This window comes from Temnothorax nylanderi, unplaced genomic scaffold (assembly GCF_030848795.1).
Source record: "Temnothorax nylanderi isolate EJ_2023f unplaced genomic scaffold, tnyl_v1.0 TNYL_tig0002_pilon, whole genome shotgun sequence".
In the NCBI taxonomy this organism is placed as follows: domain Eukaryota; kingdom Metazoa; phylum Arthropoda; class Insecta; order Hymenoptera; family Formicidae; genus Temnothorax; species Temnothorax nylanderi.
This window is the reverse complement of record NW_027249064.1, coordinates 2,587,433-2,599,921: the sequence shown is the minus strand read 5'-3', so window position 1 is coordinate 2,599,921 and position 12,489 is coordinate 2,587,433. Positions and strand designations below refer to the sequence as shown.

Here is a 12,489-nt window from a genome sequence, read left to right as displayed (position 1 = left end):
AATAAAACCCATTATATTGTTATTTACTTCATAATTACCAAATTTACTTTCAAGTTTTACTTAATTAAACATCGAACTCATTCATTTCATTTCAATGGCGCAACAGTCCGAGTCGGATCTAGGCCTCCCCCAAAGTCATGTGCTTGTGGTGCACACGCAGGTTGTACACAAGCACATGGGACCTACAGCTTAACGCCGAATCCGAACGGCAAGGTAGATGGGGTTTCGAGGCAAGGGATACTCCTGACGGGCTGCCATTCCGTCGAGGAGGAGAGACAAGGGATACTATTTATTTTGGTTCTACCAGGACTGGATTCGAACCTGAGATCTTTGATTTAGCAGACCAGTGCGCTGTCTGCTACGCCACGCTCGCTCTCAAACATCGAACTTAAGTGATAAAAATAAAATGCGAAATATGCAAGTGCTTTTATTTAATACGAAAACTTTTGTGCACAAAATATATATAGTTAAAACACATTGATTTAGTGTAACTATATAATGAATACGATAAAATTAGTTATAAATGAGCATAGGGTATTTGTTTCATTTATAATTTTTATGTGCAAAAAATATTGCCACGTGTTGAAATTTGGCATAATATATAATTTCACATTAGTATCAATATATAAAACAACGTTATTTTGCTTAATTTAAATGGACGAGATGCATATTTCAATATTTGATATTTCCAAAATGAGATTAGTACAAAAATTAAACCATGTTTACTTATATTTTTCGTGGATTCATAAAATCAAATTCTGGTTCAGATACTATAGAAACGAAAAGTTTCAATATATATGCTTTCATATTAAAAGTCATATAAGTATATGATATATATATCTCTCGTACATCTATATCTATTTATATAAGCCTTGGCCAAAATTATTAGGCACCCTATTAAAATGAAGTTTTTGAAAATAACATTTATTTTTGAAAGAAATAAAAAATAAACATATAAACGCGTTCATAATAATAAACACTCTAGTAAACAACTTTTAAACAATAGAAGTCTTTCCTGATATTAGATTCAGTACAGCATAATGATGATTACGAGGGTGCCTAATAAGGCCAAGGCTGTCATTCATCACAATAGCAATTACATTTCTCGTTTTTGCTGCATCTAATTGCGTGAATTGGATTTCTCGTGTGCATCAGATTCCTGTAAACAATTAAAGGAGTTAAGACAGTTAAAAAAAAAAATATGAAAATATGTCGTACCTCAGATGCGGTTCTTGGAACTAATCCTAAACTATCGAGCATACCAGATGGTGCCGATTCTTCAACGGGATGTGCCGACAATCTTTTACATTTTATCAAGTGTTTCGCTGCAATATGATGTCAATTAAAATTAAGTTTTATGCTTACAATACTGAATGTTACAGCCTTCACAAGTATGATACCTAATCGGTTGCCATCGTTCGACGTGTAACCACATGGGCATTGTAGTTTCTTGTCTAACGGAATGTTAACTAAAGGAGATGGCACGATCAGACTGGTCTTCGGTCGTTCATTATGAATTTGTTGTTGATGTTCTTGGAATGCGCGCCAACAGCACGTGACGTAACGGCACTGCTGACATCGCTGCTCGCCTCTGTGCGTTAAATAATTTTTTATTTACGCTATTAATCGCAAGATTATTGGTTATTATTTTAAAATAGTATACTTACGGATAATGTTCATCTTCGTCAATATCTTCCTCACACTCCTGGCAGGATAAATATCTGGTGAAAGTGTTCACCATAACTGGTCCGGTACTCCACTTTTGTATTTTTTCATCTGGTGGTAATTCGGGTTGTGGACTATCCACAGAAAATCGTATTACCTCCGGTATGTGTTTGGAGACCATTATGCCACTATTGCCGGCAGAATAAGGTACTGCTTCTATATATTTATTTTCTGATTAGATAATAGAAATTGCAATCTCTTTTCACATAATATATACGAACGTATATTCAGAGTACATTAAAAAAGAATAAATGATACAACTGATATGAAATAGATATGTAAGTTGAATTTCGATTAATTTTTTAACATGTTCTTGTTAATTAATTCGTTAGTAATAAAGATAGTATATAAGAAAAAGAATCTTATTTTGTTTTTAATATCCTATGAGCTTCTAACATCAGTGAATATACGTAAGGATGAATTTTTATATCTTTTTATATATACAGCTTAAATATTTAACTATACGTTTAAATATATATTTACTTGGATTAGTAACACAGTCGTGTAACTCCCGCTGATGTATTGTTAGAGAACTCTTTTTATTGAACCAGAGACAGCATCTTGAACACTTGTTGCCTTTTCCTTGATCTCTTCTTACGATGTGCCTTTGCATGTGCGACAAATAAGCGTAAACGTTGGACGCGTTCGGGGTGCCCTCGTTCACAAATTGAATTACCTTTTCACAATAATAAAGTTGCATTAATCAACATTGACACAGGAATGAGAAGTACATTCATGGTATTTTTCTTTTCTTACTTTAAGGCAATACGGGCATTGCAATCCTTCGCCCTTTTCATGGATTTTATAATAATGATCTATGACGTCCTTATGACTGGATGTACGATAGCCGCAACTTTCGCATTTATACGGCATTTCGGAAGGATAATGCATCGACGACAAATGATCGATCAAGGATTTGCTTTTTCCTGAATGGGAAACATGTGCAAATGTGATCACCTCGCATTATATATCTTATTTGTTTTCTTAATTACGGATTATAAGTTGATTTGAAAATGTTAGCTTACCAAATTTCTCCTCGCAAATTGCGCAAACTACCATGACATTATCACAATGACCAAAATTGCTGTGTGTTTCCGACACATGAGTAAGCATTTGATGTTGCGACGAAAGCGGGGTGCAACAGTATCGGCATACCGACAATTCCGATTGACCTGGCAATTGCGGTGGTACATGACTAACCATATGTTCCATCACTTCGGTATTAGATCTCATTACTGTCGCACAGAGGAAGCACTAAGCCGAAAAAAATATATTTATCAGACATAATGAAACATGCTAATGGTATGACAGTATAAAAACTTTGAATAAACCTTGAAATATAAGGAAGCCCTGGTTTCCTTTGATATCAGATTCTTATCACCTTCCATTGTGGCATAATATAATTCTTGGAGTTGAATTTGCTCTTTCGAGTCTTTCTCGCTTTTATCTTCTTTTTCTTTATTGAGCTTAGAATCAACGGCTACCCTTTTTATTTCGTGTTCTGGAGTTGTCACAGGATGAATTCGTTTCCTCCCTCGGCGCACGCCTTGTCTTGTCGTAGTAGCCTCGAAAGTTTTCTGGGACGATGCTACGTCAGTTACCGGAGTTGAATCTTTTGATGTAACTGGCGTATTAGTTGGATTGGAATAAGACCAATTTTGAAATGGATTAGCAGCTACCTTCGATAGGCGATCTAGCAAAGAATCATCTGAAAAAATATACAATCTTTTTACCCAATAATATAGGGCTTTGAATACGCGTACAATCAGAAATTGTTATATTCTTATCAGTTATGTGATCAGTGAAATTTCTCACTTACTGGAATCGAGTTTAGTTTGCTCCGAGATATGTCGTATAATATTGTCGAACGCACGTTCCGCTGTAGCGCCATACATCTCTCTCCATATTAATTCGTCTAAGAACTGTTGTATCATTTGTCTACTAAGTAAACTTAATGTGTTCTGAAACATTCTTGGCACGATTTTTCTAAGATATTCCATGATATGGTAATTGCTCATGAAATTTCTAGGGTTCTGTTCTGAAAATGCAGATTGCACAACGTGGTTATAGCCCATATCCTGCAACGTGCTTTTGTCGACAGTAAAGTCGGTCATTATTTTCGAGTCTGTATGGACCCACTCTTTCAAAGGGTGTAGAATATTATTAAAGCGTCTTTTAAATGATCTCTCCTCATCCTGCATTGGTTCACAGGCACGTAAGCGTATGTCCAACGTAGTCGGATCTAAAACGCCAAGAACTTCGACTTTCACCTAAATGCGAGAGCCGAATTCGTCATTATAAAAAACTTCTTTTCTAATGAAACGAGAATATCATCAAGATGTTTCACCTGTCGCAAATGTCCATCTTGCGATGTCGTGCCTAAACTAATCACACCGACTTGTATCACTGAATTTTTACCGCCCATCTTACGACTTTTATCCCATACTGCCGCTGTGCAAATGCTACGTAGATTTGTATAAAAGTTTTTTAGGTATATATTGGATACTTTCACCCATTGGATTACGTTTTGCACGTTAGTTTGACACGCCCAATGATAAATCAATTTTAACAAGACTGTGGGTGTGTAATGAGCTCCCTGGAAAATAGAACCGGAAAAGACGGAGACGAATCTATCGGGACAGCAACTGGATATCCAAACGTAACCACCAGAATAGGGAAACGTTCCCTGATCGCTGTACATTCCTAACTTGAGTTTAGGTTTCTGAAAGTTCGAACTGTGCTGCAAACAGTATTGTTCCGATTTTACTAAGCCCTGTTGTATCAACCACTCGGCGAATTTTGTGGCAGAAAACATGAGCACGTTCTTAACTTTAGCATCTGAAAAATTTCGATTATTAATATACATTTAACACTACATCGTTGTATGTTGGTAGTAAAAAAAAAGTAAAAAAAAGGATACCTAATGCTTGTCTTTCTTTTTGTGTAACTGGCGATGGAATGTCTTTATTACGTAAATTTGGTCTTGCTACCACCACTAAGGAGGGGAAAGTTCGGCCACCAGTCGTTTTGTTAAACGTGAATTCTCTGCTATCAGGCTGGTTCTTTTTGGATTCGTCAATCTGTTCGTTGGCTATAAAAAATTTCGTAATGAGTAAAATCAGATATTAACATTTCTAAAAATAATATTACATTGTTTACAGTTTTAACCTGTATTTTTGCCGATGGCTATTCCACCTATACTGGTATGTTCTGTAGGTTTGACACTTGATTGATTTGTCTGTTTAGCGACAGTCTTTATTCTGACACTTGTCACACCTTGAGACGTGGTAGTAGCTGCAGGGCCTATATTAATTTTATCAGTTATAAGATTTTCTTATCTCTCTTTTCTTTCTTTCTATGGAAAATATTAATTAAAAAAATGTGATTACCCTTACTAGATGTAACCTGTGTTGCTGTAGGCTTTTGTTTCACGCGAGTGACTGTGGGTGTGGGTGCGGGTGCGGGTGCAGGCTGTAAAAATCAAATATTGTATATTATAGTTACAGCGCAGTTTTGTAACTTATACTTGTAAAAATCATACCTCTTCTATAATATCAGGTTGTTGCACTTGAAGAACTTTTGTTCTACGCCCAGATCTGGTGTACTTATACTGAAAAAATATTAATGTGTAATTAATGTTAAAAATCTACTTTCAATAAAGGAAGTACAAATGGAATTGATAATACATTCTCTTGTTGAGGCTGTGCCACGGTTGAAGCTACAGATGTGGTTGTAGTAGTTGTGCCTGAAATCATGTTTAAGTAGTCTTCGATAAACCACGGCTATAATTAAGTAATAAAGTTGCTTGCTACCTTGGGTTTGTGTAACAGATCCCAAAATAACTCCCATACGGTGATCAACTACTAGCTGGATATTTCCTTGAGGTCCACTCGTGTTACCAATATTCAATTTAATTGGTGCTGAATTCTTGTTTTGTTGGGCCTAAAAAGTAAACAAGAAAAGTATTGCTTCTATACGAAAAAAATAATGTCATCTTCTATTACTTTCCATTGTAATGAAGTTTATACTAAAATACTTACAACATTTAAAATCTGAGGGTTGTTCTGAACTACTGCTGGAGCAGGTGTTGGCGTTGCAGGTCTGCAAACATTAAATAACTATGTAGTTACATTTGATGTTACATCTATAATTATTCCATAATTCGATACTTACAATTTATTATACTGATAACCACTGACACTTCCCACTTGGCATACTAATTTACCGTCATCTTTAAGCAGCTCTTGTAAGATAACTGCAACCTGGTAGCAAATAGATCGATGTATAATACATATTTATGTTATTAGGAAAAAATGATTGGCAGATGAATTTACTCTATTGGAATCCTCCTTGAGCTTCGTTCTTAGCTTCTGCTGAGCTTCGTTCAGAGGCTCCTCTGAGCATTCTAAATTCAACGTCATGTTGGCTGGACGAACATTTAAGACAGAGCGCGAGAACATCCGTGCTCTTGGCATTTTGTCCGTAGATGTTTGCGTGAAAAATCATCAGCACGTGATGTGCGATTGAATCAAAACCGACTTGTTAGAGTCGCGTCTCATAAACGATAAATCTAACTGGAAAGTGAAAAAGTAAGAATAAGACAAAGACAATAAGGACTCCCTAAGTGGAGATTTCTCCAAATCGCACCGTCAATTATCGGTTGTTTTGCTGATACACGGATTGAATGTCCTCACTATCGGCTCATTAATGTCGCTACTATCTGCTCCAAAAAGAACATTCGGCCGATCGGCGCTGGGACTGGGAAGGGACCCGTACCGAGATGCCCGATGGTTATATTCTCTGGCTACTGGCCTTACCCGCCTTACCTATCGTTGTATCCGCTTGCAGGCAGAAATGTCGATATTTGATACATCAACAGAAATTCGCCGACTTGCAGAACAATCGAACAATACGTAACCTAACTGCCTAAGCGCGCCGGAGTCGCCGGAGAATCAAGCGGCAAAACTTCGACTTGGACATTCAACACTCAACAATACGATCCTCGCGCGGAAGACGGCAACGGCCGGCAACATTTGCGCCGACTCGGTCGGATGCCATTACATCATGAACGATCGGTCACATCGCGCTCTACAGTTATATATCTCCGAGTTTATGGAAGCAATTTATATTTTACACAGGACAAAGATCGTACATATAAACTGTATTTAAATAAATATTTATTATATTAATGTGATGACATGATCTTTTTCGAGTTTATATAAAAAGAATTCTCTGTGTAATCACAAAGTTACTTGTAAACACAATAAGTTATATTTAGTAAGATTGGATGCGTTACATTAGGTTTGCGATTTTGTTTAACCACTCGTTAAGCTGTTCGAGGTCGACCGACGGTCCAGTACCTCTGGTAAACGCGTACGATTCCGCAAAATGGACCGGCGAATCCAAATGCGAGAAGTCAAAGTGCTTTCCCCGTTTCCCGAGGAAGACGTTGGTTGACGACGCGTCAGTGGCTTCTAACTGGCTAGTTTTTGTCATTCGCAGCACATTTATTTCGTTCTCCAACAGCATTTTTATTACCGTGCAACCTTTAGCCAAAATTTGATCCTGCTTGTTGCACAATATCAGGACGGGAATGTTCTTTTGTATATTGGGATCCGATAATAAATTGTACAGATACCTGCAAAGAAGTATTGATTATGTAGATATTCGAATTTTTACTCGAAATTTATGTGAAACATTCTGTTAAGTCAATTTTGTCAAATTACATTATATACTTACTCAGCCACATCTCTGAGCTCCTTCTGAATAGTCACCGTATCGATCACATAAATCAGACCTCTGACTGACGATTTGTACTTGTCGAAATACTTGTAGCGCAATCGTTCGTCTCCAGGAATATCCACTATTCTCAAAGAACTCTAAGCAAACGTTTTTATGAGGACAATTACAGTAGACAAATCGCATAGAATTATAAATATGTCACAAAATGTTGTTTAAATCTTACATTGTTGACCGTAATCTTCCCTACATTTTCCTTAATAGATGTATACGTCTGGACATATTTGGAATATAATAATCTCGCATAGATCAATGTTTTTCCACTGTCGCTGAGGCCCGTTAAAAGGATAATATGGCCTGTAGACTTCCTTCTGCGCCACAGTGCAAATAAAACTGTACAAATTACATTCAATTAAAGTATCGCCATCATACGTAAGAGAACGATGTAACATTATACGTCAGTAAATAATTCAAGTACAAAAAAGGATTTTTTCTTATGTTAACTCAGCGAACATTATCAGAAAAACAAATCGTACATGTATATTCGTGCAAACTTATTTAAATTAAAAGACAAAATTAAAAAATTGGAGTATACTTTTCGCAAGTTAAAAAAAAAACAAGTCACAGCAATTTTAAATATACTAGAGAGCACAGTAAATACAGTAAATCAAACAATCATGTCTGAGTTCATAAAGTAAAAACAATATGTTCTCAACGTTACAACTGTAAATAAACATGTAATTACCTAGCACTATAACAGCAAACACAACGATCAGTAAGACTGGATACAGAAGCTGCGAGTTGCCATCTTCTCCCAACAATAGTTTTATGTATTGTTCCATAATCGTGATATACGATTCTCTTGCAATCCTACAATCTTACGATCCCTCGTAGACATATGCCGATGATACGAATCTTGTTGGAGGTTATGCACAAGTATGCAACGCGTGTTAACGACCGGGAAAAGAATTGTAAATATACTGTCGAGATGAAATTAATCAAGAATTCGAGAAGCGTGGTCAATTAGGCCTGCACGATCAATAGGAGTTTGCAATGGCTCCTGCAGGACGCGGAATTATGTCAAAATAGGCCTGTTCTATTATAGCTGGACTTGCACGATTCATCTTTTTTTCTTTTTCTCTCCAACGTGAAAAGAGAAAGAGAAAAGATAGACCGTGCAAGAAGTTCAGCTAAAACGAACAGGCCTAGGCCTCTATTTAGCTGAACTTCTTGCACGGTCTATTTTTTTTTTCTTTTTTTCTCTCCAACGTGAAAAGAAAAAGAGAAAAGATAAACCGTGCAAAAGAAGTTCAGTAAAAAAAGAATAGGGCGAATTAGGCCTATTGTGTCAAATGGTAAACATGGTAAAACATATGTATTTATCGACGATAAGTCACGTGAAAATCCACAATTATATATATCCGTAAAACTTATCGACACGACTTTAGCTGTCGCTAATATAGATCTCGAATAGCATTTTATCACAATGGCATTTGTTCAAATTTGGACGCGGTTTGAGCGAGTTTTGTAAGAGATGCCGTTGTCTAGATCGAATAGATGATGCAGCCACCTGCAGACGCTTCACGACATATAGATGATAGTATTTTTTATCTTAGGATGCTTTTTTTTTTTTAGCAAGAATACATGTAGATACTTTGTTAAATAATTGACTGTTGACCATGGACATTTTCGAGGCTTCAAAAATTATTATTGGATAGTTAACATTGTACGTTTGTCTCACAAGAAGGCACTCATAATATTTGTACTAGAAATTTATATTAAAATTTAGATTAAAAAATTTTATATACAAATTTAATAAATTTATATAAAATGAATTTGTATTACGTTTTAAATTTAAAATTATGTTTTTGATGATAATCTATTGATCTCTTGAAATTACGTTAAAAAATAAATAATGCCTGCGTGAACGTCTGTGACGTTCTATGCGAGGAAAAGTTTTTCTTAATTATATATAAAATATGTCCATGTATGTACCTATATTTTCTTTATCTTGTATAATCTCTAATGATCCTTTTATTATTTTTTAATTCTTCCTCCCATCATTTTTCTTGTATATTTTATGAACAGAGATATATTATACAAGAGAAAGAAAATTAAACATATATGAACATATTTTATATATGTAATTACATACAAAAATTTTTTTTTCTGGAGTGTAATAATAATTAAATACGAGTTAATGTCTATTTCTTTCAACATAGATTAACTTTAATCTCAATTTAACTTATTTTTTATCTCTTTCTAGTTCTATAAGAATTAGAAAGAGATAAAAAGTAAGTCAAACCAAGATTAAAGTTAATTTATATTGATAAAAATGGATTATAACAGGAATACTCTTTTCGATTTGACTTTTACACTGAATAAAATATAAAAATGTATGTATATGCAAGTGATACAGCTGATATTTGAAATAAATAAAAATTCTTATGTAGTATTATTAATTCGGGGAACACAGATATAATTATTAAGATATGATTGTTGCGGCACAGCGAATTATCGTAAGACAATTAAATGCTGATTAAATGAAATAAGTTTATTTACATTTCTCTTAATATTAAAGTTTATTTACAATTATAATAAATAGATTTATTAATCATGCGTTGCCATCATTATAATGTCGTAATCAGTGTAACGCATCTGATGCAGTAATAAATAAAAAAAATTTAATTAGGCATTAAATTATGTATTCGAGGTTCGATATATCGTATTGAGATTTCACGGAGGGCCTTTGGCCAATCAGGACGAAGGCACCTTTATCTATTTGATCCTAATTGGTCAAATCCTATGCAATACGCAATCTATCGATACTCAGCGCCTCTACTCGTGGTGTGAAGTTATTACTAATTCACCGCGGATTTGAATTTTTCGTACGCTAGTATAGTTCGCGCCTAACGAGTTGTCGGAGTGGTCGGAGTGACGCGACAGGTGATCCTTCCTCACGTTTCGCGATCGTTTACCCGTTTTAAGCGCGCCGCGGGTGCAGTGAAGTGTCGAAATGACCGGTGCGAAACAACGGGCGATCGTCGCGTCGTACCAGCTAACCGTGGGATCGCGATCAGCCGCGAATTCCCGATCGGCTCGTGCCCGCCCGAAAACCACGGACGGCCAAGGTGGAGTAATGGCGGCGCAATTCGCCCGGTGAGCAAATTCATTTGTCGTAATCTTACGAATAATGCCCCGACGTGGTCCTTGTTGGTCGATTTCGTCGCGATACTTCAACATTGTCGCGTCGCGACGAGAAATTGAAATCTAGTCTGATTCCCGATATTGACGAAGTCCGATGACTCCGATCGGTGGACTCCGACACGACAAGGTGGTGGCTTCCATGTTTAAAGTAGATCGCGATAAAATGCATTTCTCGGTCGCACAGTTGAGTCAGGTGCCCAGGTACAACTGCAAGTCACAATGAGGTCAAAATGACGATTTTTGAGTCATTTTGCCATTATTTTGACTTTATTGTGACTTTCTGTTCTAGCACCTGGTGTTTCGTGGCGAAAAGGCGAAAATCCAGATAGCTCGGTGTTACGCGCGGAATGCGCCGGAGTCTGATTTTACTCTCTTTTACAGGTTGCGTCGTTTCTCAGGCACGATGCGTCCCCGAGGTGGATGCCCCTCGCGCGTGCATCTATCCCGGTCGCAGGAAGGGACGCGGGAATTCGAGCCCCGCGTTTCCGTACGCGACGGACGAGGAAGAGGGTCCGGCGCGACACGCGGGTGCGCGCTTCTCCGTCGACTCGTATCAGTGAATTTATTGCATCGGCCGCGAGAGAGATGCATCCTGGACCGGATTCGCGAACCGACTCGCCGTCGCGGCACGTCCCCCCCCCCCTGGGATAGCGTCCCGTCCGTCAGTCCGCCGTCCCGCAATCAGGACGTTCGGCTCTCCACATCGATTACCTGCCGTCCCTGGAGGCTCCAGCGCACGTGATCCCACCACGCCGGCGCCGGTCGTCCCGGTGAGTCAAACCTTCCTCAATTTATCTCTCGGCGTTTTAAACCGTAAAAGGCCGTGGAAGATGTCTCCTGTACTCAAGTACAGCGTGGATCCTCAAGGACTTCTCCCTTTCGCACACGTGTTTTGTCCACGATAATAACTTTTCTCTTTACTCCTGGGAGACTATTGGCTATTGTTCTCCATACCGTTTGTAAACTTCTGGTAAGTGACTTAAGTCATCTTAGCTGATTTTGTAATGGAATTTTCTTTTCTTTTCTTTTATCAGCACATCTTCCACAGCCTTTTGCGGAAGCTACTTGCGAAGGAATCTAATCGTCATAACGCCGATAAGTTGTCAACGTCACGCACGGCGAGATATGTATCGGCCAACATATTTTGTATGTAATAATACATCACTAAGAACCGTCATAAATTCGCCAGCATTCTTAATTACGCTTCTCGCGCCGACCCTTTCTTGTTAAGTATGTATCAATTATCGGATGGCACGATCGGGTCTCTCTCTCTCTCTCTCTCTCTCTCTCTCTCTCTCTCTCTCTCTTTGACGCGGCACGAAAAGATGATAGGTTCCGGAGATGCTTAAGAAGAGCGTCTTGCTCTCGTTACCGATCCTTACATCGCGAACAGAGCAATTCCGGCGGTGTAATCGAAGGTACGGTTCGCGCGATCCCAAAAGTAATCGTATCGATCGCGCTGCTGGCCGAACATTATTTACGGACGATCGAATCGTGACGAAGGTTGCCCTTTCCGCCACTCGAATGAAAGGGGAACGGATCCGCGGAAGACACACGAAAGGAGAAGAGACGATCGATTAAGTATCGAAGAGCGCTTGCACTTTCTCCGATCGCAATTCCGCGGAAGGGAACGTAAAAGTGGAGACACGATCGACGGACTAGCGTAAAAGCGGGAACTCGATCTTAGGGGGGAACCGCGCAAGAAAAGGAGAGCGGTGTGATAAAGTGCGGGTAAAAAAAGGGCGCGCGCGGGGCCGGACGCGGGGTCCGGATTGGGGTCCACGAGGTAGAACACGGTCGCGCGAGTTTCTTACGAGG

At 38.2% G+C, this 12,489-nt stretch overlaps 2 protein-coding genes across 7 annotated transcripts; both read right to left on the bottom strand.

Moving 5' to 3' along the window:
• Positions 1-407: 407 nt before the first annotated feature.
• Positions 408-6,707, bottom strand: Row (relative of woc). 6 transcript variants are annotated; one of them, XM_071699725.1, is made up of 20 exons: positions 6,373-6,707; positions 6,060-6,299; positions 5,899-5,987; positions 5,766-5,826; positions 5,538-5,667; positions 5,412-5,470; positions 5,267-5,335; positions 5,115-5,196; positions 4,894-5,028; positions 4,646-4,816; positions 4,073-4,563; positions 3,545-3,995; positions 3,057-3,433; positions 2,751-2,979; positions 2,482-2,651; positions 2,209-2,401; positions 1,668-1,896; positions 1,401-1,591; positions 1,263-1,325; positions 408-1,159 (listed from the first exon to the last, which is right to left on the bottom strand). In XM_071699725.1, the coding sequence occupies exons 2-20, from the start codon at positions 6,198-6,200 to the stop codon at positions 1,152-1,154; spliced, it is 3,339 nt and encodes a 1,112-aa protein (XP_071555826.1). In that variant the 5' UTR covers positions 6,201-6,299; positions 6,373-6,707; the 3' UTR covers positions 408-1,151. The 6 variants fall into 6 exon arrangements, with proteins under 6 accessions (XP_071555826.1, XP_071555810.1, XP_071555793.1 ...); XM_071699709.1 differs by having other exon boundaries at positions 1,219-1,325; positions 5,121-5,196; XM_071699692.1 differs by having other exon boundaries at positions 1,219-1,325; positions 6,060-6,295.
• Positions 6,708-6,885: 178 nt separating this feature from the next.
• Srprbeta (signal recognition particle receptor beta) lies at positions 6,886-8,773 on the bottom strand. The gene is made up of 4 exons (XM_071699751.1): positions 8,210-8,773; positions 7,691-7,857; positions 7,465-7,604; positions 6,886-7,363 (listed from the first exon to the last, which is right to left on the bottom strand). Exons 1-4 carry the CDS (start codon positions 8,304-8,306, stop codon positions 7,018-7,020), a joined length of 750 nt encoding a protein of 249 aa, XP_071555852.1. The 5' UTR covers positions 8,307-8,773; the 3' UTR covers positions 6,886-7,017.
• Between the last annotated feature and the right edge of the window lie 3,716 nt (positions 8,774-12,489).

Coding starts and splice junctions, on each gene's coding strand:
- Row (XM_071699692.1), bottom strand. CDS start 6,200: ATGCCAAGAGCACGGATGTTCTCGCGCTCTGTCTTAAATGTTCGTCCA. Junction 5,988..6,059: donor TCAAGGAGGATTCCAATAGA/GTAAATTCATCT, acceptor ATTTGCTACCAG/GTTGCAGTTATCTTACAAGA. Junction 5,336..5,411: donor CACAGCCTCAACAAGAGAAT/GTATTATCAATT, acceptor ATATTTTTTCAG/TATAAGTACACCAGATCTGG.
- Srprbeta (XM_071699751.1), bottom strand. CDS start 8,306: ATGGAACAATACATAAAACTATTGTTGGGAGAAGATGGCAACTCGCAG. Junction 7,605..7,690: donor GGAAGATTACGGTCAACAAT/GTAAGATTTAAA, acceptor ACGTTTGCTTAG/AGTTCTTTGAGAATAGTGGA. Junction 7,364..7,464: donor GAGCTCAGAGATGTGGCTGA/GTAAGTATATAA, acceptor ACTTCTTTGCAG/GTATCTGTACAATTTATTAT.